The following is a 26,508-nucleotide window of genomic DNA, read 5'->3' on the forward strand; positions in this document are numbered from 1 at the left end:
GGGAGGGGAGGGGAGGGGAGAGAAGAGACGAGACTTGGATTGGCTGGTTGATTGCCAGGGATTCTTCTGTTCAGTCCATGCCTAGCACAGCAGGCTGCAGGTTCAGGCTGCCCTTCCAGCTACTCTTACTGTAAGGCTCTGCTCATACCACATGGCTTCCTATGTTCTTGATGAATGTACAAATTAGCAAAACACCCCAAGTCCACTGACTAACATAGTTCACACTGTAAGGAAACTGAGTGATTCTTTCACTCACATGTTTGTCTTCTGTGACCTTGGATGGCAGAAAGCCAACCCCAACAGGCTAACCTAGACTTGATGAAAAACAAAACAAAACAATAAGCCTGGCCCTGTAAAGCTTGAGCCCCATAGCCAGCAAGAGATGCTAGCCCAGGTGCTGCCTTCAAGACACCCAATCCAAGTAGTTGGTCTAAAGGATGTCCTACCATCACTCCCAAAACAGCTAATGATCAGGGAATACATTAGAAATGCTGGGAGTCAGAGGCGCGATCAAGGATGGGGTCAGGAGAGGAAGTAAATACAATGGAGATCCTCAGAAACAGATCCTGTCCGAGGGCTGCAGGAACTCCCTGGAGAAAAGAATTTCACAAAATTGGCATTCTGGTTTAGGCTCTTTGGGTGACAGAATGAAAGCTGGATTGAGATGGGAAAATTGGAGGCAGAGAATCAATCCATCATACTTATCTTGCCACTGGGAAAAAGAAGTGGATTGAGCAAAGGGTTCAGCCGCAGCGAGTGGGGTGACCCATTCCCAAAACACATCTCTGCAGCTCCAGGCCATAACGATCTGCCTTCATTCATTCACTTGAAATATTAAAAAGGAGCTACCGTCGATTTGGGAGGAGAGTGTTCTTGTTTGGCTTCCTGTATTATTTATAATAGTTTCAGAAAGTTGTCCTCCCTCCATACAGCAAGTAGAGGTGTTTAATGGCTCTTGAGGCAAAGCAGAGTTTATGAATGCCTTCTGAGTGCACAGATTCGGGACTAAGCCCAAACACAATATTCCTTACCATGCCTGAGAACTGCTCGACACTGTCTAAAATGATGCCATCAGCGCAAACATCAGCAGCGCTATTGAAGGTGACCTCCGTTGTCCCATGGGCCATTGCTCTTAGCAACACATCCCTATACTGCCCTCTGTCTTCCCGTCTCCTGTACAGAATTGCTATGTCTTGGGGCAGATAGCCCTCGCGGAACAGGCTGTGACATTTTTCTGCCACATAGTTGGCTATTTGTTCTGGTGTCAAGTTAGCCCTGATCTCACACACGCCAGGCAGAGCCCGAGCACACATCGCTTCCTCGTAGGGAGCGTCTTGGAACATTGCCAGGGTGTCTGGAGAGCCGCTGGAGGCAGGGTTTTCTTGCATCCTCTTCATTTCACCTTTCAGGACCTTAGCAATTTCCACAGCACAATGGATCTCATTGGTGATCATTTTTCGAGGAAACCGAGCGGAAGGAGCTGGAAGGCCACTAACATCTGCGTGCCGGATTTGGAAAGGATCCAGAAAAAGCCAGAGTATCCCGTGGTGAAGGCGTTCATTTGCAGCCTTGTTTGCTTTTGGATGGGTGGTGCTCTTAGCCTTCCTGTACCAGTCACCATGTCTACTGCAGAAATTCTCAGTTTCATCCATCACTATGTGTTTAATCTTTGGGAACTCTTCCCTCATGAAGGTTCTCCGGGTCACAGCTCGGCAGGTGGCTTGTTGCCTGAAACCAGGAAGGAGAAAACGGGTCTCAGGCATAGAAACAAAGATAGCGCGAGCTATCCTTACTCTTTGCATTGGAAATAGAGGCTAATTCTCCTTGGCAGACCAATCCACTAATAGAGGAAGTACAACCAAAGCACTCTGCTTCCAAGGTGCCTGACAGAATGCAGAGTTTAGAGATTATTTGGTTAAATAAATCTTCATGTGAAATTTTACTACAAAGTAGTTATATAGATAGTCTAGTGGTTTTTACCTATAAACCCATCACTCAGGACGCTGGGGATCCTGAATCCAAGGCCAGCCTGGGCTACATAATGACTATAGGTCAATCTGGCCTACATAGCAATACTTGATCTAAAAAAAAAAAAAGTTAGGAAATCTTGTTATTTCTACTGGTCCAACTGTGATGTTTGGCAGCTAAAGTGAATCTCAAAAGTAACTCACGCACGTTCCTACTTCTCTAACTTGCCCTTTTGGAATTAGGAACCCATCTTCTCCTCCAGGCACCTCACGATCTATACATGCAGAACAGGTATGAGTCAATTCAAATATTGTCTAAAGCAAGTTTTGTTACTTCATTTGTCATACAAGATCAGAAAGACCTTTGAGTTTTGATAAGACTCAGCCAATTGCTGACTTCCTTCAAGAAACCTAAAAAGGGGAAAAAATTTTTTAATTTAAAAAAATTAAAAATTTAAAAATTTAAAAAATTTAAAAATTTAAAAAATTTTAAAATTTAAAAGCCGCTTGGCTCGACCTCTCTCAGGCCCACTTTCCTTGTGTGGTACACTGTGGTGTGCATATATGCTACACAGATACGCTTTCCACATTTGGTTACTTCTTGGCTTCTCTAAGTTGGATCCACATCACACGGATTTTATGATACAGGTCCTGGGCTTGCCCTCTGTGCTTTGACTCGTAACTCGTAACTCCATTCCTTCTCTTCAGGCCTGGTCTGGGTGGCTCTGGAGGAACAGCTCTGGTTTTTCCGCTGTCTCCATCCCTTCCTCACAGTAGGAGTTCGATGTGTATCTGACAACTAGGGTTTTAACTGGTAAATTTTAAAAATTTAGCCACTTAATAATGTGCATGGTCCGTAGCACAGTTTCCTACATAATCTAGCATCTGTGTGTGTGTTGTTCCAACATCACCAGTATGCCCACACCCTGGTTCTACTTAAGTTAGATCCTTTGTTTTCTGGCAGTTCTCTGTCTTTGACCTTACTGTGCCCTTTGACCTTGCTGTGCCCTTTGACCTTACTGTGCCCTTTGACCTTGCTGTGCCCTTTGACCTTGCTGTGCTCTTTGCCTACCGGGCCCTCCTCATCTCATTTACTTCTGTTTGTTTTTGTTTGCTTGCTTGATGCTTGACTGCTTTTGATATCGGGTCTCAGTTACTTCAGGCTGGTCTCTACCTCTCAACCCCCTTGTTCAATCTCGCAACGCTGGAGTTACTCTCTCACACCTGGCTCCCTAATGATTTAGGAGTCAAGCCTCCTTCCCTGGAGAGTGACCAACCTCTGGCTGTGTGAGGCAGGCTTTATTAGAATACCAACAACACAGCACTTACGTTGTTTATTTTTAAAGTTTTTGTTAGTTTTGTTCCTCTGACATTATATTTAACACCTAACATAATGGTGCTGCTCAATAAGATTTTTTTTGAATAACTATAACCAAAACAAAAATGTGAATTTGCCCTCTTTGGGAAACTGTACAATGTCTAAATTGCTACACTGAGAGCGAGCGATATCAGTCGTACTTGCATTCGTATGTTTTCTAAAATTACTGGTGCAGAACAACTTAAATGGTTTCGCTGGATTTTTTTTTATATCCAGTGATATTTTATAAACTAAGTCAATCGTATTTAAATTTAAATTCCTGCTAGATATAGTGACTAACTGGACAACCAAAACACTAATTATCCAGCAAAAAGTTACTTAAACTAAGACAAGTTCATTTCTACTTTCCTTAGATCTAAGGCTACAGACTGTGGGAAAATGTTTCTACTTTTATATAGAATCACCACTGGACCTGGAATCTTAATACTCAGGAAGCTGAGGCAGGAGGATTGAGTTTAAGGCCATCTTGAACTGAGTAGAAAGCCTATCTCAAAAAAAAAAACAAAAAACAAAAATGTTGCTCTTTCGAGTCTTGGCTCCAAGATGACCAAAAGAAGAAGAAACAATGGTCGTGGCAAAAAGGGCCGCGGCCATGTGCAGCCAATTCACTGTACGAACTGCGCCCAAGGATAAGGCCATTAAGAAGTTTGCTATTTGGAACATTGTAGAAGCCGCTGCTGTCAGGGACATATCTGAAGCAAGCGTCTTCGACGCTTACGTCCTTCCCAAGCTCTATGTCAAGCTGCATTACTGCATGAGCTGTGCCATGCATAGCAAGGTCATCAGGAATCGATCTCGTGAAGCCTGGAAGGACCAAACTCCCCCACCACGATTCAGACCTGCTGGCGCTGCACCACGACCCCCACCAAAGCCCATGTAAAGAGGTGGTTTCTTTCTTAAGGGCAAAAGGAAAGATGCTTTGGGAAAAATAAAACGGAAATTCTAAAAAAAAAAATGTCAAGCGTCTGTGGCATGTTTGGGACTGAACATGATAAATACCTATTCTAGACTGCAACCACATCTGTGGTTAACTGAAGACTATGCTAACTTCCACAGTGAAAACGCACTGCAAAACCTTACTCTCAAAACACAAATTACTTTTGTGACCAAAAGGACTTTTTTTTTTTTCTTAAAGTTTAGATGGTAAAATTCTCACATCACAAAATCCCTTAGGGAGTCATTTTCACAAACATAGAGGATCTCTTTTGGTTTGCAGTGGAACACATCCTTAATTTTTTCCACCATCTTTATGGCAAGAGCTGTCTTCCTGGTTCCCGGGAGGCAGTGGATGAACAGTTCCCGGGTTTCCTGGAGGTTCCTGGAGAGGGCATTGGCTTGCTCTTCTATGCACTGCTTGAAGAACTCACAGCCCAGCTGGTCACTCAGCACAGATCTGGAGCACAGTAAGACCAGCACCAGGCCCTGTAGCAAATTCTCCACTTCAGCTCTGCTGGACAGCATGTAGGGACGGGGGTAGTACACAGGGGACTGATCAGGTCCAGACCCTCTGCTGGTCAGGTATATCACCCTTGGAATGACACATACTTTGCCTGTGTAGCCTCCAAGGGTTTGTAGCTTCCTCTTTAACTGAAGGGCAGTGTTTTGAGTATAGTCTGATCTTCCAATCCAACTGGGGTCTGTCAGGATTGTATAGAGCACCAGAGGGCTGCCGACTGCTACCAGGAGAGCATCACATAAGACCTCCTCTTCTCTGGATAAACCAATATCGCCAGCCCAGCTTCTCGACAATATCACAATTCCATGAGAACAAGGGTGTGTGTGTGCCTTCAGTAAGTCTTCCAGCCCTTGATGATCTGAGAACAGCTTCTTACAGAGGGATTCTGGCTGAAACTGTAGGTTTCCCTGTGTCACTGAAAATTGAAGGAATAGAAGTTACCAAAACTTTAAAAAGCACAGGGCTACTCCTGTAATCTGGTAGAAAAGGACGGCTCTAGCCTCGGAACCATGTTTTTCCTGTTGCGAAGAGAACATTCCTGAGGCAGTTACAACAGTTTCTCTAGCCTCACAACTCTAGCTCTAAGGGAAGTTGTCGGGGAGAGGTCTACAGAGAACAGCTCCTGAAGCCCTTTTCTGGTCCAAGATGTCCACAGCAGCTGGGAAGCTGCTCCTTTTTTTAAAGAGCCTTCTGCGAGGCTTATACTTTGGGGGAAGTGAGAATCTTCTTTCAGAATAGCAATTCTTAGCCAGAAGTCTGAAGACATTTTATTATGTGCATGCTTGTGGTCGTGTGTGTGCGCGTGTGCGTGTGCATGTGCATGTGCATGTGTGTGTGTTCAGTATATGTAGAGGTCAGAGGACAACTTCCAAAAGTAGGTTCTCTCCTTCTATACAGAAGGTTCTCCTTCTGTGGGGCCCAGAGATTGAACTCAGGGTATCAAACCTGCTGGTAGGCTCCTTTACCCATCCAGCCATCTCACCAGCCAAGACAATGTCAAGAGACTTTCTGATTATTACAATCACAAGGGGGCTCCTGGCATCTAATGAAGAGAAGCCAGGAATACAGCCAAGCAATGTATAAGTGACAGAACACTCCCTCTGATGTAATTCAAATGTTAGCAGTACTGATGCTGAAGAAAATTTGCTTTAGAGTGAGTATGTGTAACCCTCTGACTCCTATATTAAAAAGGCATGGCGCAGTTCTCGTAGGAGAGAGACCCAAGGGACTTCAGCGCTTTATCTTTTGAAGAATAAAAGACGCAAGTGGTTAGAATTCAATGTATTTGGAATTGTAATCAAGATTGAGGACTAGGATTTAAGATATTTTTCTCTCTCCGTGTGTGTGTGTGTGTGTGTGTGTGTGTGGTGTACTTGTAGGACCATTATGTCTGCTAAGTCTTACATTTGACATTCCCTGAGAAAAATGATTTGGATTACACACTATTCATTCCTCCCAGCCTGAGTATCTTTTCCAGTGCTGAGTATCACACTCAGGACCTGGTCTGTGCTCTACCACAGAGCTATGCTTTATTTCATAAAACGAGCTCCTCCGCTGAAACGAAGAGGGAATTCATGAACCTGGGCTGGATGACAGAGTGAGATCCTGTCTTAAAAACCAAGCGAAAACAAAACAGAGATGTGCGTACCTGGGAAGAAATGGTGCTGCAGGGTCTCCTTATATCCCAGGACTTTTGTGAGATACGCTGGCCTTCTTGGTGCAGACAGAGCTGGTGACATCAGGTGAACGCTGTCACTGGTGGCGGGAAAGCTGAAAGGATCTAAACAAGCATACAGAAAGTGGAAAAAGTCAAAAGCGAAACAACTCTGCCATTGTTCTTTCTACAGGCAACAGATGTGTGGTCCTGCACTACCACACACAGCTGTGCATGGCAGCAAAGGAAGCTAAGAACTGCTCTGTGGGTCTCAAGTATTTTACCTTCCTGAGTAATTCATTTCAAACAAGTGTTATTTCTATCTCTCATGAGGTGATGATTCCTGAGTTTACTTCCAACCCTAAATGTTGGATGCCAGGTTACCTGTAAGAAGAAAGAGAAGGGTGGGGTGGTGTTGGCACATGCCTTTAATCCCAGCACGGGGGAGGCAGAGGCAGGCACCTCCAGGAGGGATGGAGAAGAGGAGAAAGTCTTGGGGGCTGTAAGCAGCCATATGGCCAAAGAGGGCAGCCCAGGCTGTAAGGATGGTTATAGTTGATTGTAGTCTCCATTCAAGGTAAGATGGAACTGAAAGGGGAAGGATCTTACTGGGGAAACAGGAAATAGATCAAATTTTGGACAAGACAAAGGATGATGCATGAAGTTTGTAATGACTAACATCATTGGGAGCATCTGATTCTGCAAGCAAGTTAGTGAGCATATTTGTGAGTCTTTTATTGGTTGAATAGGCATTACCAAGGCTGACTCCAAACAAGATGTAAAACCACCAGTGGCCCTCCTCCCTCAGAGTGGTCCCCTACCCCAGAGTATCTGCTTTTGCCTCATTTCCCCATGTTGTGAGGCCTCAGGACTGACAGCTTAAGATATTTGCTCCTAGATTTACTGAAGTGGATTTGTCACACTCACATGCACACACACACACACACACACACACACACACACACAGTTTCCCTGGAAACACATGGTTCAGTGTCATACTTACATGGTGTTCCCTAAAGATTGTTTTTCCAGTGAAACTATTCTATTTAGACAAGGAAAATCAGCCAATTTTTGTCAACAGGGTTTTATAGCAGGGGGAAAAAAAGGGAACTAGCTAGCCGGGCGGTGGTGGCACACGCCTTTAATCCCAGCACTTGGGAGGCAGAGGCAGGTAGATTTCTGAGTTCGAGGCCAGCCTGGTCTACAGAGTGAGTTCCAGGACAGCCCGGGCTATACAGAGAAACCCTGTCTCGAAAAAACAAAAAAACAAAAAGGGAACTAGCTAATTCATGGCTAATGATATATGATAACTTGCTCCCAAAAGATTGGAATCCATCATTTTTTAACTTCAAAAAGATCAGATTCAGAGTCTTTGGAACTAAGCATATTAGAAAGAGAATACAGCTGTAGGAGAGTACTTATAAACAAAAGCACATTTCTGGGATTTTTATTTTTAAACTAAACTAGATGACAGAATACCCTTGAAAGGAAAGAAGAGGGTCGTTGCCCTCAACCTCAGCAATGCTTTCCCTCTCCGTTTACCTGACTGAGTAGCCAGCATCATTTCTACCCATTGTGGAACCTTCAGCCTTGTGACAATATTGTTCTCCATGATCCAGGAATCAGGGTCCTCTGCAAACACGACACAACAGAAGGGCTCTACTTGAACCACACAGACAAAACCATACAGAGCCTCTTTTTGGTAAACTTTCAAAATTTTGGTTGTGAAATTCACCTTGGGCTTTTCACGACAGAAGTGGTATGTGGGCAACTTTTCTATGCAGTTTTTTATTTCAGTTTTTAGTGAGTCGGGGTTCACCTTTTCTTTCTTACATCCAAACACTTCTTTGCTCTTATCATCAACCCCAATGATTAGGTATCCCCCCTGAGTATTGGCAAATGCAGAAACATAGTGAGCCAGTGTCTCTTTAATCCGAGGGACAATCTTTTTGGTGGTAAACCTTTTGAACTCAACATGTGTTGACTCTGTGAAGCTAAGCTTCTCCTTATAATTGAGTTTATCTTTTGTAAAAAATTCCAAGGCACACATCTTAATATCTTCCTCTTCCTGAATGGTTCTGCTGAGGATGTGGTCTTGAGAATGCAACCTAGGGGAACCTCTTTGGGCTCTAGACTCTTTCTCTCTGAGAAGCTCTAGGGCACTGGTGGCACACAAGTTGATTGCAGAGGTCACAGCTCTCTGATATAAATTGGAGCGTAAGCTGCAGATCTTCAGTGGAAGGCTGGAGGCATCTGGGCTCCATGACTTCACAAAAATCAGGAGATCGTGGTTCTGTTGCATGTAGTCGAGGTGCTTCTGTGAACCCGATGGGAGGAGCTTTTGAAAGGAAGTTTCCAAATCCTGCCCCAGGCCGTGGCATCTGTAACTATAGCTTTTGTCTTGGATCTCGGCTTTGATCACACCTCCCCCAGAATTCAGCAGTGCGCATACAGCCTGGATGATACTCGAATTCTCGTGCCTTTTCAAACAACTGTTGGTCATCTCCTTCCGGTTCTCTTCTCCCAACGTCACTTTGCCGAGATTCACAGTGATCTCCGCATAGGGCATTTTCTGCACTCCCAACAATAACAAGAAGGTGTTCCTAGAACTAACCAAGACAGAGATGTTTTGGTATTAGTGAGAAGTTCAGAGCACAGAATATTTTCTTCAAGGATATACAGTTATGGAGATACATTTTAACATTGCATATAATCTTTTAAAAGATACGTAGGTGGCAACGGGAACTGATCCTCCAGCCTTCCCCATGCTGGGCAACGAGCACTCCTCCACTAGTCACATCCTCAGCCTTCTCCTTGCTCACTGTTTTCAGACGGGTCCTGCTGTCTCAGACTCTTGAGGAACTGGGATTGCGGATCTTTCTCACTGGCCGCCAGCTTTGAAAGTAGTCTTTGCTAGCATCGGTTTTGGACAGTTTTGCCAAACAGACTTTTCAACAAAAGATTAAAACACAATAGTTTCCATAATGGAAAAAAATGACTGAAGATTCCATCCCATTTCCACTTAAAGTTGGGAAGCAGCAACACTGAGTCCAGATATAAGGGGGGTGGGTTAGCACAGGAGCTAAGTGAGCTATTAGAGGATGTGCAGAACTAGAAGCTGACATCAGTGACTTTATTCAAAATTCAAAGGGCTAAGAAAAGAAGCGGTGGAAAACAGAGGAAGTAGAATTTGGGGTTGTGTGTGGTAGGTCTTACTATGAAAATAAACATCGAGGGCTGGAGAGATGGCTCAGCGGTTAAGAGCACTGACTGCTCTTCCAGAGGACCTGAGTTCAATTCCCAGGAACCATATGGTGACTCACAACCATCTGCAATGGGGCCTGATGCCCTGTTCTGGTATGCCTGAAGAGAGTAATGTTGTATTTACATAAGATAAATAAATCTTTTTAAAAAAGAAAAGAAAAGAAACATCAAGCTGGGCACGGTAGCACAAGCCTATAATCCTGGCACTCAGGAGGCTGAGGCAGGAGGATCAAGACTTTGAGGCCAGATATATGGGTACACACATCTGTAATCCCAACACTTGGGAGGCAGAGGCCAGAGGATCAGCAGCTCCAAGACATCCTTGGCTATAGTAAGTTCAGTGCCAGCCTTGACTACATGAGATCCTGTTTCAGATAAGCAAACAAAATGGGAAGTATATAAACTCATACAATATTATATATATGTATGTATAATATTATATACATATATGTATAATATATACATATACATATATATGTATATAATGTGTGTGTATAGTCTTAAAGACTATTCTACTCTTAAAAGAATGCGATTGATAATCAAATGCAGACATTGCTTTAGCTCTTTCCACATCTATGTTTGCAGACTGTGTGAATTTGTCACAGACACTGTGATATGAGGCAGGAATTCGCCTTTCTTTCTAGTTTTGCCTGTTACTATAGGGTCTCTAAGATTTGGAAAAGAGGCTAAGCCTTTGGGGCCTGTTTGCTAAATTGTGACCAACAACCTTTTTTTTTTTTTAAGACTAGAGAACAGCCATCTAAATTAAAATCACAACTCTGAAAAAAAAATATTTCAGAAGGATCTCTTTTAACTGTTGATTAACTGCAAAACAGAACTTTTGCTTATTAACTGAAGCCAACAGTCTTCCTTTGGGTAAGAGGACCCATGTGCTGTCTGCCTGAAGAGGGCCTGCAGAGCTTGTTTACTGTCAGAGAAGAAAGCTGCCTGCAGCTAGACCTGCACCCTAACCTGTCACCAGCTTCCTCTTTAGTAACCTTCCCTCAAGCATGCTAGAATCACATGGGCGACTGGTTCTTAGTTTGGCAGCCTCTTCCATGGATACACATAATTTGCTGTTTGATGGCCCCTTAGGGAAAGTTCCCTATGTTACCTGTTCCCCCCACCCACCACCCACCCCCCATCTCAGATTCATGGTCTTTCTTTGTTGTTTTACATATAGGGCTTTTCTGTGTAGCCCTAGCTGTCCTGGAAATAGCTCTATAATTCAGGTTCCACTTGAAATCACAGAGTTCCACCTGTCTCTGTCTCCCAAGTGCTGGTGGTGTTCCATCAATGCCCAGCTTAGAAGGGATTTTTAGAGACCTTCCTAATGCAAGGATCTTGCTGGCTCTAAAGTCTCTTTGCAATATTCTCATGTCCAAAAACCTTCCCACCCAGCCCCTTGGCTCCCTCCAGTGACTAGTGATCGTCCGAAGCAGTTCCATTCCCTGATCTGGGGCTCTGTTAGAAATGGCTTCTTCTTTTCTGTTTGCCTTCCTGGTGACCTTCATTGGTGAGACCTATACCACACACCTAAGTGACTTTGGGCTAGCACAGTGTATGGTCTCATGGCTCCCAAGTCTCATTGATGTCACTGGGATGCTTATAGCTGCTATGAGACAGCAGTGTTCTGAGGTTCTAGGTCCAGCATCCTTTCCACAAGTTTGGGAATGCCTCACTCATCTTCCTTAACAAAGTTCTCCTTGCTGTTATATACACCCAATCCTTCAAACTCTCCAACTTGAATGGTGCCCAAAATAGTGATGAAATTTAGAAAAACAGTTCTTTACCTGGTGCTCTCGTTTCCTCTGGGTGCTTCAGCTCCTCATCTGGCTCTGGGTGAGATGTTTGTCTTGTGTTTAGCGCCCTGCTGCCCTGTGATATCTGCCTGGGAGGAACCGGAACTCTGCCAGACTCCCTTAGCCTTCATAACATTGACCCACTGAGGAAGGCTGATAAGGACTGGAGAAGAGTCTATGTCATGGTTGATTAGCAAACTAAGGCGTCAGGGAATGAATCAGGTCCTTGGAGTGAGGGAACATGGGGGTTTTCAAAACAAGCAGCCAGAGTTCAGTTTCCATCTTCTAAAAGGGATGAGCACCCCTTCCACACAGAACACAAGCATCTGTTTGTTGGCTAAATTTGTTTGCAAAGCTCTGAGCTCATTTTATTTTAAGTTTTTGAAGTAGGGTCTCACTACACAGCCTGTGTTGGCCCAGAACTCTCTATGTAGACCAGGCTGGCCTCAGACTCACAGAGATTTCCCTTGCCACTGTTTCCAGGGTGCTGGAATCAAAGATCAAGCTGTACTCATTTTAAATTAGGCTATTCTGTAATATTCATTGTGATCAATGCTAGCTTATTTCATTAATGATTCTTTTTGTATATTACTTACTTACTTTTTAAAATTTTTATTTATTTATTTATTTATTTTGTTTTTTTTCGAGACAGGGTTTCTCTGTGTAGCCCTTGGCTGTCCTAGAACTCACTCTGTAGACCAGGCTAGCCTCGAACTCTCGAACTCAGAAATCCACCTGCCTCTGCCTCCCAAGTGCTGGGATTAAAGGTGTGTGCCACCACTGCCCGGACTTTTTAAAGTTTTTATACACATATATATTATATGTTGGACATATTCGCCCCTCCTCCCTAGCCTCTTTTTTTCTTGCCCCTCTACCTACCTGAAAGCTTTTATGTCATATATACATAACTGATTTTATATATTTGTATATAACCTAGGAACCAGGAATGAGAGAAAACATATAATATTTGTCTGAGGTTGGCTTAATTTTCTTATTAGGATTATCTCCAACTGTATCCATTTCCTGCAAATTATATAGTATTGTTCTTTATGAACCAAAATATTCCACTGTATCTATACACTACACTTTCTTTTTAATTTTTTAATCAAAATATAACTACATCATTTCCCCCTTCTCTTTCGCCTTCTAACTTTCCCATGTTACCCTTCCCTTGCTCTCTCTCAAATTCATGGCCTTTCTTTGTTAGCATTCACACCCTCCTAAATACATAAATACAACTTGATCAGTCCAGACTTATATGTATATGATTTCAGCTCTGACCACTTGGTACTGGATAACTAATTTGTAAGCTCTTCCCCAAGGAAGACTATTGCTCTGGCTCTTAGTGTTTCTTAGTTGTCTGTAGTTTCTTCTTTATGGTTGAGGCTCCATGAGATTCCCCCTTCCATATCAACATGTCTGTCCATGTTGTCCTTGTCCAGGCAGCATGCTGGTGAAACTCTACAGGTAAAGCTTCTTTTACACTTCTGGGAGATGCAATCTCACATCAGACTTCCCGTTCTTCTGATCCTTACAGTCTTTCTGCCCCATCTCTTCTGCTGTGACCCCTGAGCCTGACGTGCAGTTGTGTTGTAGATGTAGCAGCTGTAGCTGGGCATCACATGGTGGATAGTTCTCTGCAGATCGATTGTGGATTTCTGTAATGATCTCCATCTGTTGCAAGGAGACAGTTCTCTGATAAGTGAGACCTCTGCTTATATGTGGCTATAAGGATAAATATTTAGAATGTAGTTAGGAATTATGCTGGTTTAGTAAAGTGGCAGTTGTAGGTTCTCCGCCAAGTTCAATGAATTCACTTGCCTTATGTAGTTGGCTAAATTTCTAGCACCAGGCATGGTTTCTCCTTTGATTTCAGCCTGGTGGAACTGCTGTTGAACCTCTTGCTATTAGAGAGAGGGTGAGAGGGAGGGTATAAGGGAGGGAGGGAGGGAGGGAAGGAAGGAGGAGAGAGAGAGAGAGAGAGAGAGAGAGAGAGAGAGAGAGAGAGAGAGAGAGAGAGAGACTGGAGAGATGATGGCTCAGCAGTTAAGAACACTTGACTGCTCTTCCAGAGGACCCAGGTTCAATTTCCAGCAACCATATGGCGGATCACAACTGTCTGTACCTCCATTTCCAGGGGCTCTAACACCCTCACACAGACGTACATGTAGGCAAAATGTCCATACACATAAAATAAAAATCAGTCATTTTAAAGGCTTTAAAAAAAAAAAACAAGAAAGAAAAACCTATTGAGACTAGAGATGTGTCTTAGTGGTTGGGAGTATTTCGGTCCTTGAATCAGTTCTCAGATACCTACCTACTTGGCGGCTCACCAGCATCCATAACTCTAGTTCCAGGGAATCCAATACCTCCTTCTGACATCTTCAGACATCACATATGAACGTGGTGCACAGGCATACATGTAACCAAAATACCTGTGCACATACAACAAAAACAAATCTTCAAAATAAAAATACCCCACACATTTTTGTCGTTTAAGCCACCAGGTCTGTGGTAATTTGTTATGACAGATGCAGGAAAATAAACCACATCCCTAAATTAAGTCAGTAAAACAGGGGTGGTGGTGTACATCTATAATAACAACACTTGGATGGTGGAGTAAGGATCACTACTCAAAACCAGCTATAGCTATGCAGTGGGTTGAACGAGAATACAGACGCATAGATTTGAATACTTGGTCCCCAGCTGGTGGAACTGTTTGAAAAGGATTAGGAGGTGTGGCTTTCTTGGAGGAGGTGTCACTGGGATGGCCTTTAATGGTTTCAGACCATTCCCACTTAGCTCTCTCTGCTTACTGCTTGTGGATAGGGATATAAGCTCTCAGCTGCTGCTCCAGCACCATGCCCGCCTGCCTGTCAGCTCCCATGCTCCACACCATGATGGTCATAGTCTCATCTTCTGAAAATGTAAGCCCCCAGTACATTATTACTTCTACAAGCTGCCTTAGTGTTCTTTCACACCAGTAGAAAAGTAACTAGGATAGGCTACGTGAGACCATCTGAAAACAAAAATAAAGACTGAACTCAATGTCTCTGCTCCAATTCATTTTGATGAAATGACATTCTTAAGGAGGCTTCTGGACACCCTTATATTATACTATTGTTGTTGTTATTGCTTGAGGCTGCTAACCTGAGAACTTCTGATTGCTGATTATTCTTTGCCCATGTTGGTCTGAATGGAGCTTCCAAGGAAGGAAGCAGAACGGATACAAAGCTACACGATCATCCCAGCAACATAGTACGGTCTGCTCTCAGCTTGAATTTAAACTTTTTTTTACTTATTTCACTTCTAAATTCAGTCTCACCTTGGACCTACCACCTACCAATCTTAATGCCCAGCCTCACCTTCACACTGAAAAAAACACCCTTACCTATCTCTAGTGAGATAAAAATGACCACTTTTTACTAGAAATGTGTTTATTAAATGCTAGGGGCTGCCTTGGAAATGCTATATATATCACTCAGAAGCTGCGATTATGTAACAAGAAACCAGGACTTAAAACCAGGTTCGTCTAATTCAAATGATTCAACACGGATTCTGGGTCATTTGAGGGCTTTAAACATCAGAAGTCTTCTTCAGTACCTTCTTTTCCTTTACAGTAACAGAAGAATACTATTTGGGGCAGGTTGCTGAGAACTGGGTGGGTTGTTGTCCCCCCCCCCTTTTTTAAGATTTATTTATTTTATGTATCTGAGTACATTGTAGCTGTCTTCAGACACCAGAAGAGGGAATCGGATCACATTACAGATGATTGTGAGCCACCATGTGGTTGCTGGGAACTGAACTCAGGACCTCTGGAAGATCAGTCAGTGCTCTTAACCACTGAGCCATCTCTCCAGCCCCTGTGGTTCCCCTCTTACTCTTCTGCAATACACTATTGGTGGCAGGTGTGTGTGTGTGTGTGTGTGTGTGTGTGTGTGTGTTGTTGTTGTTGTTGTTGTTGTTGTTTCAAATCATTAGAAAGAGTAATAATGGAAGATAAATGAATGGGAATAAACCTCCTTAGTTTTAATTCTCTTGGATATAGTTTCTCAGGCCAGGGAAGACCTCATATCTTGGCTTTTATCTCAGCAAATCACATTTTCTTGATACAAAACAACTTGAAACCAGGAGCTTGGGAAGCATGTTTTCTTAAATGTTGGAAAAATTATCTGTTCATGCTGGTGATGATTATCTAAGAACTAGAGTCCCCAGTTTATTCATGATGTATCCTTCCTGAATTTCTGCTTATCAACAGTGGTAGTTATGGCACAGCCCACATGCACAGCAGACAGGGTGTCAGAGGACTCATGAAGGAAAGGACTCGTGTCTTGAGCTCTCTGTCTCCACCTCACCCTCAGGGCTTTCAGAGATGTCTGGAAAGGAATAAATAGTCCAGTTACCAAGATTAATGGTCCTGGAGATTACCTAACTCTGGGTGAGTTTCTTTACATTCATTCTTTCAGTCAACGAGCTACTCTGGGGGTACCTAGGGTGTTTAAATCCTAGCTCTGCCATATTCTGGTTAGTAGATTTTGGTTAAGCTTGCCTAAGCCTCAGAACTGTCCTGTGCAAATCAAAGTTAATGCTGCCTTCTCTAGTATATGAGAAAGAAGTGAGGTGATACACATAAAGATTCATCCATGTATGGCCCTGGCCATATAATGTCAACATTAGTAATCAGCTATTGAGCAACTGCTTACTATGTTTCAAACACAGCCATCTTTTCCTGCTAAAATAAAAACTTCCAGTTAGTGACTGCCTTATTCAGGCCAAATGTGCATCTTTTATTTTCTCATGTCATCCTAATAACTTAAAAGACATGGGTTAGTTTCATTGCCCAAAAATGGCAAAACAGTTCAACATGATGAAGCTCAAGGTTACCCATCCTTGGTAGAACTGAGCAGAACTTGGATTTGAGCATTGGCCTTTCTGAATCCAAAGCCCATCTACTCTCAATCTGTGACACTACCTTATGGATAGCTGGGAGAATAACACGTGTCCCATCCATAAGCTACAGAGAGAAATCATGTATTAACTCAGAAGCTCAACGAGCATACAAGGCAGTAGACATCGCCCCTCATGTATCTTATAACTGTTCTATGAGTTACGCACTATTAGTAACCTTTTTTTTTTCTTTGCAGAAGGGAGACTGACGAATCGAAAGTTCATGTTTCTTAGTATTTCTCTAATCTTTTCTTGTGTGTGTGCTTGCACAGGACGAATGTACCCAAGAGCCACTCCAGAGAGCTAGCTATGGATGCACTGCCCTAAGGAGAATCCTAAATGACTAGAGTCAAATGGAGAATGGAGACAGAAGAGAGAAGGATAAATCAGGCTCTCTTTGCTGTCCTTCAACTACAAGGGTTAAGGATGATCTTAGACCAGACTTGAATGGCGTGGTATAGGCAACATTTTGTTCCTTCCTACTCTCCCTTTGATTCTTCAAGACCCTTTGCCCACCCCCATCAGTCGATCATCACGATCCTCATTTGCCACCTCTCCATTCCCACAACCGATTAGGCTCTTCTCAGCCTTAAGATCAGTTTTGAGGAGTTTACATCGTCCCACTCTGAACACACGCGTACACTGTTTCCTTAACTATTACGCTGGTCACTTCATTACTTGGCCTCTGAAATATTCAGTCTCCCACCACTCCAAGTATCCTGAAGTCTGTATCCAACCAGTTTGTGCTCTTAGCAAAGACTCAGCCTGTCTTTCTAATCTCCTACCATGTCAATAATACTAACATAGGAGTCCTTAAACTTTGCAGTGACTCAGAATTGTTCCTGGAGTGTTTACTAAAAATATCATCCTGGACTCAAACCTGAAGTATCCTATTGGGGCAGTTTTGAGACACATTTTGGAGTTTTTACTGTTACTTTTTTATGCTGGATGATGTCCATATTGACAGGTCTTTGCTTGTTTCTAAAGTTCACAGAATTTTAAGAACCACCTCAACAACTATGATTTTTGCCAACATTTGGGTCAAATTCTTTTTTTAAAAAAATTATGGAGGCAGAGGCAGGTAGATTTCTGAGTTCCAGGCCAGCCTGGTCTACAGAGTGAGTTCCAGGACAGCCAGAGCTATACAGAGAAACCCTGTCTCAAAAAAACCACAAAAAAATATTATGAATTTATCTTAAGTATTCTGTAGCTGTATGCTGTATATCGTAGCTGTCTTTAGACACAGCAGACGAGGGCATCAGATGTCATTACAGATGGTTGTGAGCCACCATGTGGTTGCTGGGAATTGAACTCAGGACCTCTGCAAGAGCAGTCAATGCTTTTTTTTTTTTCTGAGTCAGGGTTTCTCTGTGTAGTCCTGGCTATCCTGGAACTCACTCTGTAGACCAGGCTGGCCTCGAACTCAGAAATCTGCTTGCCTCTGCCTCCCAAGTGCTGGGATTAAAGGCGTGCGCCACCACTGCCCAGCGAATCTCCTAATTCTTAAGGCTCTTCAAGACCTAAATTAAATGCCTCTCCTCCCAGGAAATCGTCCGTGCTAGTTTTGACAATTTGATACTTAGCTGCGCTTTTCTCAGGGCGCCTTAAATTATTTAGAATGTCCAACACCAGGGTTTGATTACTGGCACCAACATGGCAGTCACAACCATCTGTAACTCCAGTTCCAGGAGATTTAACACCTGTTTCTGACTTTTGCGGGTTCTACATTGGCATAGTGCACAGACATGAATGCAGGCAAAACACACATGTATAATCATAAATCTTAAAAATCTGTTTTTTAAGTTGTTCGAGATAGAAGCCTCCCTCCTCTCCCCATTCTCCATCAAAGCAATGGTAAAATCATTATGCCTAACAGTCGCCAGGAATCCCACGAGTAGGGAATTGTAGGAAGAAGAAAAACAGCATCACTTGTTGAGCAGAAACCACCGGCCTAAATCGCGGAGCACCGACCGGGACACCTAGGAACCCCCGGGAGGCAGCCTCCGCCTTTAGGCCACATCCACCCCTTGCTTTCATCTCACCTTCCGATTGGCTATTCGCCGGCCCCGCCTTACAGTTCCCACATGACGCTCTAGCTGCCGTGGGATTGGCTGATTGTCGCGCGCGGGGCTGTGGGAAATAGGCCCGAAGAGGCAGAGGGGAGAGGGCGCGGGAAGCCCGAGACGCAGTTTGCTAGTGCTGGATTGGGTCAGACTCTGCAGCTCCGATTGATCCGGTCCAAAACTGCGGAATGAAGAGTCCAGGCTGGAAGCCGATTCAAGCCCCAACTCCAGCCTCAGTCCTCTTTCCCTACCAAGAATGGCTTCAGGCTTCCGAAGTTGGTGGGTTGGACTTTTATCATTTTGCTCTGAGAACCTGTGTGTAAACAAACCCTTGCTACTCTGCAAAGGAATCTGCAGGGCGCCACGAATTCGGAGATGGGGGAATGAGTGTTTGGAGATGCCTGAGGTATGGTCCTTACCCGCGTGACCTGTGGAGGTAAGTTGGCGTTATAAATTGTGTTGATGTATTTCTAATCAAAGACCATGAGTCTTAGGATTATTGAGGTCATTTATTGAACCCCTATGTTCCAGGCTGGAAACACTTTGCCCCAATACTTTACGAGCGCAGTGAGATGGGGCTGGTGGGAGAGATGGGAGAAAACTCGCGAACTGGTGCTTAGTTGGCACGTGATGAGTGCTGTGAGGGAAGAGAGCGCTGTGGAGGTCGGAGACTAAGGTAGTTCAGGTTAATTGACAGAAAAAGTGACATTTGAGTAGCTCCGAAAGTATACCCAAGCTTTCTCCTACCGAGACAAGCGAGGAGAGAAGTTTCATGGGGAGTGTACAGAGGCAGAGGACTAGGAAAATGTACCTGCTGGGCAAGGAAGGAGCTTGGGTTCAGTTACCATGTCTGTCTGGATCTTTAAGTGGAATTGGTTTTACAAACTTTGCATCCGTAATTCAGAAGAAGTGCAGAGTCTTCCTTTGGGATTAATTGAGATTAGCTATCATACAAAAAGTGGCGGCAGTGTGGAAAGACAAACTGAAGAGGCAGAGCTGACGCGCCGGAAGGGTTTCTATGGGGCAGGGAAACACAAGCGCTAATCGTAGATTTGAAAACGTTAGTAGTGTTGGTTAGGTGGTTTGTAAAATTCGTTAGGATTATGTTAACTAGCTAAGGGGTAAATGGATAATTTTGGATTTTTTTTAAGACAGGATCTATATAGCTAGCCCACGGTGGCCTCAAACTCAGGATTCTTCTGCCTCAGCCTTCCAAAGCTAAGTGTGGGGTTAGGGTTGTTAGGGTTAGGGGTTAGGGGTTAGGGTTAGGGTTAGGGTTAGGGTTAGGGTTAGGGTTAGGAAGTGTGCGCACCACTACACCTGGCTTGATTCTTCCTGTTTTGGACGTTGTTTTGTTGTGGTGGTAATCGTTCTGAGAAATCCCTTGAATACCAAGCAAAGTAATTTGTATAGTATTTCCTGGGCCATAGGGAGAAAGTGAATGCTTGTAGTGGCTGAAGCACATTTTTATAGATTTAAAGTCAGCATATATATGTGTTGGATCCCAGGGAAACCAGAGGCAGGAGACCCACTGAATCACAATGCTGTGAAACAGATGAACTTTAAGTCAGCTGTTAGTCCCCTGCAAGAGCAGCCAATGCTCTGACCTACTGAGCCATCTCTCCCAATGCCTGTAGTTTCTCCTATTAGTAAAGGGTGGGTGTTGGGAAGTTAGAGGTGGAAAAATTGAAACCTGGCATTCAGACCACAGCCCTCTTCCTAATTCTGCTATTAATTGGTATAAAGCCCTAGCCTCTCAGAGTTTTTGACTGAAATTAGGAGATTCTGGTAGAAAAATTATGATGTATAGCTTTGTTTGTTCACTATACATTTTCCTGTGTTGCTCAGGACTCTAACTCCTTGGCTCAAGTGACCCTTGGCTCCAGTCTTACCCTCTGGAGTAGCTGGAACTGCAAGCATGTCAGGTATAGTGACACCGGACACTGTGACTATATTTTTTATCTTCATCGGCAGTTGAATTCTGTTAAATGAGTAATCATTTTGTAGGAAATCTTTTCTACAGCTACTACTTTTTGGGTTATATATGTCTCTTAACAGATATCCCTAAGATTTTGTTGAAATAAATGGATTTTGGACTCATTTAAATAGCAACAAAAATTTTTTGTTTTGAGACAGGGTCTTGCTATGTCCAGGACAACTCTGGACATAAAAAACAAAATCAAACCAAAAACTTGTTTTAAGTGTTTTTACTTGTATATAACAATTATTTACCACATAGTGGAAAGTATTGAAACTTCAAAGTTGAAGCATCTAAGAGGGTAGCTTTTGGGGTATGTAAGCCTGTATATCCTGCATTTGATTGGATATGAATATAGGTAATCCTTAGGCAGTACAGGAAGGTGAAATGGATCCATGCAATGATGAGCGAAGTACAGTCTGACCTGGTATTGCCATTGCTTCGGCGCCGGCTCTGACCAGGGTATGACCCCTTAATCTTCTCTCTGAGCTGATTTTGCTTACCACATGGGGGTATTTGAACCTATGTGGATTCTGGCTTATAATGTAAGAGTATTTCTTTTGTATCTTTTGAATTACTGATACTTTCATGTTTTCTTTCTTAGGTCCAAGTGAGAAATCAGGGTTGAAAACTTCATGGAGGATTCATCATTTCTGCCCTGAATTGGAATCAATTCCTTTTTTTTTTTTTGGAATCAATTCCTTATTGACTTATTTTTACTGTATTAAAAGTGTTTTTAATTAACCATGGTATTTGTTTGGGTAAGACCTTTGTTTTTGTAAGGTTTTACAAGAGCTTATAAATGATCATATACTCTTCTGGTATATGTAAGTGTTAATATTTTTAAGTCCGCAGGATGGATTATCTATTTTAAAACTTAGTAAAGTTGTATCATCTTTATGGTACCAGAGAATATGCTCAGTTGCCAGCATGAATCACAGTATTACACCAGGCACTTGTAAATTATTTTTATTCAGCCTGCATCAATGATTTTTCAAAAGCTGTTTCTTCACCAGCTTGTCCATCCACTGTCATAAATCTTCCTAAAGAAGCAACTAAACTCTTGTTTCTGGCAAATGCTATTTCATACAAGGTGGTATCTGTGTTGTTAGAACAGGATTTTTGTTCTATTTATTGAATTTGTCTTTTTAAAAATCAAAACTTTAATCAATACAGAAAAACTTCAAGAAGTCAATGGTGATCTGAATAAAAATTTATTTAAACCCTTGAAGTAATCTTTTGAGTTTCCACATAATCATAACAGCATGGAACAATTCTTTCCCAGAATCATGTATTGTTAAGATTTACTTAAATGTTTCATAGAAACTTTCATAATACCTAGCATGATTCATATCAACTGAGCAAACTGCCAATTGAGCAAACTCATAAGAGGAAGCAGAAAGCTTTTGCTCCTCATTAAATATTCATTAGGTAGGCATCAGGTAAACATTAGATAAGTATTTTACCACCATTGCTTGCTAACTTTCATTCATATTGAAATTTCCAGACTCCTCCCTGTAAACAAACCCTTTCCTAAGGCAGACAGGTATGGATCATGGAGGAAATCTTCAAATGCTGATACACTTTGGTAGATGTTAGTAAGTCATGATAGATGGAAGGGGCTTTTCTCTTAAGTGTTTCTAAGTATTTCTATAAAGAACATGTCAGATAAAGCTTCTTCAAAAGTGGAGAAACGTTTTCTAAAGAGAAGGCCTGCTTCCCAAACCTCTTGCCTTATAAGGTCTAACCTGAGGTTTCCTGTGCTATTTTATCCCTCTTAATCAGTCTCTCACTTTAATTTTACTTTTGACAGTCTCCCTGTATTGGCCTTGAACTCAGAATCCTGCCTCCATCTCCAGAGTGCTGATACTACACCACCACATCCAACTTAAAACCTTACTCTTAAGTAAGGTGGTCCTTTATAACCCACCTCCACATTGGCCCTCATACCACCTATAATCCTGATTCTCCTGCTTAAACAGCTTGGTAGAGAGCAAACCAAAAGGTTAGGATCAAGTGAATATATCCTTTTAAAAAAATCCATATAACTACTTAAAGTTAATGTAGTTGTGAATCAGGGAAGTATCATTGTTGCCTGCCATACTAAAACTGTCTTGTGGCATTCCATTGTAGAACTTGAGCTGTGAGATAATACACTAATCTCTTTCAGTTCTCTGGAGAGTAGAGTTTAATTAGATGCTGGACTTCCGTTGGATACCCTGTAATGGGACAGGCTTGGTGACTTCTCACATAATTAAACACACAGCGGTAACAGAATACATAGCCAGAGGTGGCAAGAACTGTATCATTCACCCGAGTTTTACGACAGAGTGGGCACACTGTTTTCATTTTGGGTAAGAGGGGAGAATCAGAGTTGTAGTCTAGGTGTACAGGAGGTGGTGGTGTAGGTAGGGCAGTCAATGATTTGATGGTCTCTTGGTTCTCAGAAGAGTACCACCAGTCAAGAAACTGCAGGAAAAATACACCCACAGAAAGGCCAGTAGAGAGGGAGAAGGCAATGCCTCCCACAGCTTTCTTCAGAGCTGACTTTATCTTCTCACCAACGCTGTTGGGAAAGGAGAGCAAGAAGTAAAGAAAATAGTTTATTTGTGTTTGATCACAGAGTAACTTCTATAGGTGTAGTTCCACACCACTTGATGTGCTGAAGGGTCTGTTGTGAGCCTGTGTATGTGTAAACTCTGATGTTCTGGTTTTTAAAAGATTTATGTTTGTGTCTGCTTGTTTGTACACACACCATATGTATGCAGGTGCCATTTAGGGCAGAAGTTATAGGCAGTTGTGAACTGCCAAATATGGGTTCTGGGGATTGATCTCTGGTCCTCTGGAAGAGCAGTATATGCCATGTACATAACCACTGCCATTTCTCCAGCCCCCACCCCCAAACTGTTTTAACAACAAAAACTTAGGTTTTGATTTGAGAAAGGCATTAGATATTCAACTTTAGAGAATTTTTAAATGGAAGATAATCCATCCAGAAAAAGCAGTTCACTTAAAAAGTAACTTATCGACACTGAGATGCATACGTTTGGACTTGTGGGAGAACACACTCCATAAAGGTAATGCTGCATCCTTGGTAAGAAGTCTTTTGAATTGTATCACTTTGCCTTGAATCTTTGCTCTGCCATTTTCTAGCAGTTGGTCCACCCAACTGTTAATGAAGCCATTGTGTTTAATTCAGGTTGTGATGAGGCATAAGATAATGTACACAAAGCAAATACCTTGCATGGGCCCTTACATACACCAAGCATGCACAAAGGTGTACCTATTATGATGAGAAAGGTCACCAGGATGGTGGCCCATGCTTTATGGATGTGAGGAATAACTTCTGTGATTTAATAAATAACTGGGGTAAACCAGATGATTGATACACAATTTTAAATTTTGTTAAAGGGTTTTAGAAATGGCCTTACCTTCTGACAGGCTCCTGCATTGCACTGGCTTCAACCAGTCTATGTTCTATAGCTTGCATGTCCTGAGCTGTCAGCCGACCTAGCCGGACTCCAGCCAGTTTCAGCAAGGGAGAGTGATGCTCAGCTTTTCCCAAGATGTAACGAAGTTGCTGTGTAAGGAACCAGCCTTCCCAGGCCATGTTAACAAACGGGTAGGCCGCCAGGAAGGCTCTGTAGAATCGTTTCCAGTGAGAAGAAGGGGGATGAATAGAGTATTCGTCTTCTTCTCTTAAGCTAGAAGCCAATTTCTCCAGCTTCACTTTCAGATAGGGAAGAAGAACAAGGAACACAGCAGATTTCCAGAGGTGCTCCTTGGGAAGACCAGCACTGGCTAGTCTCTGAAGCTGCGGTGAACTCCCTGCTACAATCCGCTTTAAACCATAAAAGTGTTCAGAAAATGAGGCACTAGTTCTAGAAAGATAATGCTGCTGGAGCAGAAAGTCTAACAGAGTGAAGATTTCATCAAACCACCTCCAAAAGAAGCCATAGTGAGCAGGATTTGATTCTGCAAGAACCTGAAGCAAAAACATTCGTTTTATTAGTCTTCAGTTTGTATTCCCATTAGCCCTTTCCTCTTAAATTCAATACACCTGGCTAAAATAACTGGCTTTTGAGGTTTAGCCCAAGCTCCTTGAGGTCCTAGGACTTGAGTACAGAGCTCTTTGATGTCCATTAAGCCATGGATACTCGACACACATCCATCATTGCAAACTTACGGTTAGTAGTAAATGTTTGGAGTTTTTTCCAGTTGTCCCTGAAACCTTTTAGAGAAATAATACCTTACCTTGACCACATGCTGAAGAGCGGGTCTCACTGCTGCCATTAGACTGTCCTGTGCTACCACCTCAAAGATGGACGGCTGGTCGTCCGCCACCGAAGCAGTTGTGATGTGAGCCCCATGCTCAGCCATAGTGTCTTGTGTATACTGGGATTCACTTTTCCCACGAACACTCTAATGAACATGAACTTGTTTTGTATCAAACGGGTGCCGAGTCTTAGTCCTTCTGCGTGGCACCTGAAACTCAAAATTTAATTTTACATAGTGAAAAATCAACTGGGATAAATAAAAAAAGACTTATATAGAGGCGGAGGGGGGTCTCAAAGTTAAGGACTGTTAACTCCGGAGCTGGGGACATGGCATGTGGGACTGGGGAATGACTTGTCAAATGCTGCACCTCACAGGGCAGAGCGTGACTCGGAGACAGGTGTGGGCCAAGGAAGGTGTCGCTCTAGCTGCAGTCCCGGAGCTGCGAGGCCCGGCTCCGGCGGCTGGCTGGGAAGCGCCCGTCCTTGCTTGCTGACCTCGGGCACGGAGCAGACGGCCCGTGACGCCACCTGCGAAAGGAGGTCTCGGCTTTGTGACAGAAACCGTACCCGGAAACAGAAGCTCCGAGGACCTCCACACGGCGGGCGGAAGACAGGCGCTCTAGCATCGAATGTAGTCCTGAGCCGGAACTCGGGAACTCTATGACCAACTGGGACTTCCGCTTCCGCCCCCTGACTACGAGGCGACGGGTTAGTGTAGCGGGTGGATTCTGTTCCTGGTTAGCTCTGAGTGAAGCTTCGTGGAGGGCCAAACTGTGCGGAGTTGGGGCCCCTGCCTGATACCGGTTGCCACGGGAGATCAAGCCAGGTCCTTTATGCGCAGGTGGTGTTTGGCTCAAATTCGGCCACCTTCCCGAGTATTGTAGTTATCAGCAAGTTTTACTAAAATGACAAAAATTCTCCTTGCCCACCAGAACTTAGGACGGTTTACTTTTCATACAGGCAGATAGCTTAACTTGTCTTCCATGTGTAAAATTAAGTTATAGCTCTAGGCACATTCTGCTAGATGAGATTGATTACTACCCTACAGCTCAGTAGATATGACATATTAGCGATACCAATACGGTGCAGGAATCCTTATGATCCTCGAACTTAGTATTCACTGCTCTAGAGGACCCGAGGGTGTAAAAGTAGGCAATTGGTTTGTATAATGAGAACCTTATAAAGGGATTAGTTTTAGTTGTTTCAATTTTGAAGTTTTCTTTATAGTTTTTGTTTTTTTCCGAGACAGGGTTTCTCTGTATAGCCCTGGCTGTCCTGAACTCACTCTGTAGACCAGGCTGGCCTCGAACTCAAAAATCCGCCTGCCTCTGCCTCCCAAGTACTGGGATTAAAGGTGTGCGCCACCACTGCCTGGCTTTCTTTATAGTTCTAAAATATGATTTATACTTTACTAAAATCGCTGTCAGAAGTGCAATTGTTTAATTTCTAAAAAGTATTAAGGGTTTTTGTTTTAAATAATGTTTGTTTCAGCTTAAGATTCTTGAGTTGTATGTACTTATCCTTGGCTAGCATTCAAGTTGGCTTTCATGCCCAGCCTTGAGTTTTAAGGGCTAGAGAACTGCATAAAGCATCTAGTAAATATCACATGCTGACCAATGATTCTTAATTAAAAAAAAAAAAGATTTTAGGTGTTCGAGTGTTTTGCCTGCATGTATATGTATGTACCACATGCATGCCTGGTAACTGCAAAGGTCAAAAGAG

General features: G+C 43.0%; 2 protein-coding genes, 1 long non-coding RNA gene, 1 other non-coding gene and 1 pseudogene across 5 annotated transcripts; 3 read left to right on the forward strand and 2 right to left on the reverse strand.

Annotated features, from left to right (window-relative positions):
• Window positions 1-434: 434 nt before the first annotated feature.
• On the reverse strand, window positions 435-11,539 carry Slfn14 (schlafen family member 14). Its single transcript, XM_028772473.1, has 5 exons — window positions 11,513-11,539; window positions 7,998-9,064; window positions 6,450-6,581; window positions 4,502-5,216; window positions 435-1,728 (listed from the first exon to the last, which is right to left on the reverse strand). Exons 2-5 carry the CDS (start codon window positions 9,022-9,024, stop codon window positions 906-908), a joined length of 2,697 nt encoding a protein of 898 aa, XP_028628306.1. The 5' UTR covers window positions 9,025-9,064; window positions 11,513-11,539; the 3' UTR covers window positions 435-905.
• LOC114625183 lies at window positions 3,889-4,225 on the forward strand (annotated as a pseudogene).
• A 7,083-nt stretch (window positions 11,540-18,622) lies between the features above and the next one.
• Window positions 18,623-21,737, forward strand: LOC114625191. The gene is made up of 3 exons (XR_003712019.1): window positions 18,623-18,967; window positions 20,380-20,456; window positions 21,114-21,737. It is a non-coding gene; the product is annotated as an uncharacterized LOC114625191 (long non-coding RNA).
• Window positions 20,905-21,001, forward strand: LOC114625217. Its single transcript, XR_003712025.1, has one exon. It is a non-coding gene; the product is annotated as a Z30 small nucleolar RNA (small nucleolar RNA).
• Pex12 (peroxisomal biogenesis factor 12) lies at window positions 21,463-25,387 on the reverse strand. 2 transcript variants are annotated; one of them, XM_028772479.1, is made up of 4 exons: window positions 25,354-25,387; window positions 24,764-24,994; window positions 23,941-24,494; window positions 21,463-23,075 (listed from the first exon to the last, which is right to left on the reverse strand). In XM_028772479.1, exons 2-4 carry the CDS (start codon window positions 24,887-24,889, stop codon window positions 22,676-22,678), a joined length of 1,080 nt encoding a protein of 359 aa, XP_028628312.1. In that variant the 5' UTR covers window positions 24,890-24,994; window positions 25,354-25,387; the 3' UTR covers window positions 21,463-22,675. The 2 variants fall into 2 exon arrangements, with proteins under 2 accessions (XP_028628312.1, XP_028628311.1); XM_028772478.1 differs by having other exon boundaries at window positions 25,155-25,370.
• Between the last annotated feature and the right edge of the window lie 1,121 nt (window positions 25,388-26,508).

The sequence above is a fragment of the Grammomys surdaster genome, unplaced genomic scaffold (assembly GCF_004785775.1).
Source record: "Grammomys surdaster isolate TR1022 unplaced genomic scaffold, NIH_TR_1.0 213, whole genome shotgun sequence".
Classification (NCBI taxonomy): Eukaryota; Metazoa; Chordata; class Mammalia; order Rodentia; family Muridae; genus Grammomys; species Grammomys surdaster.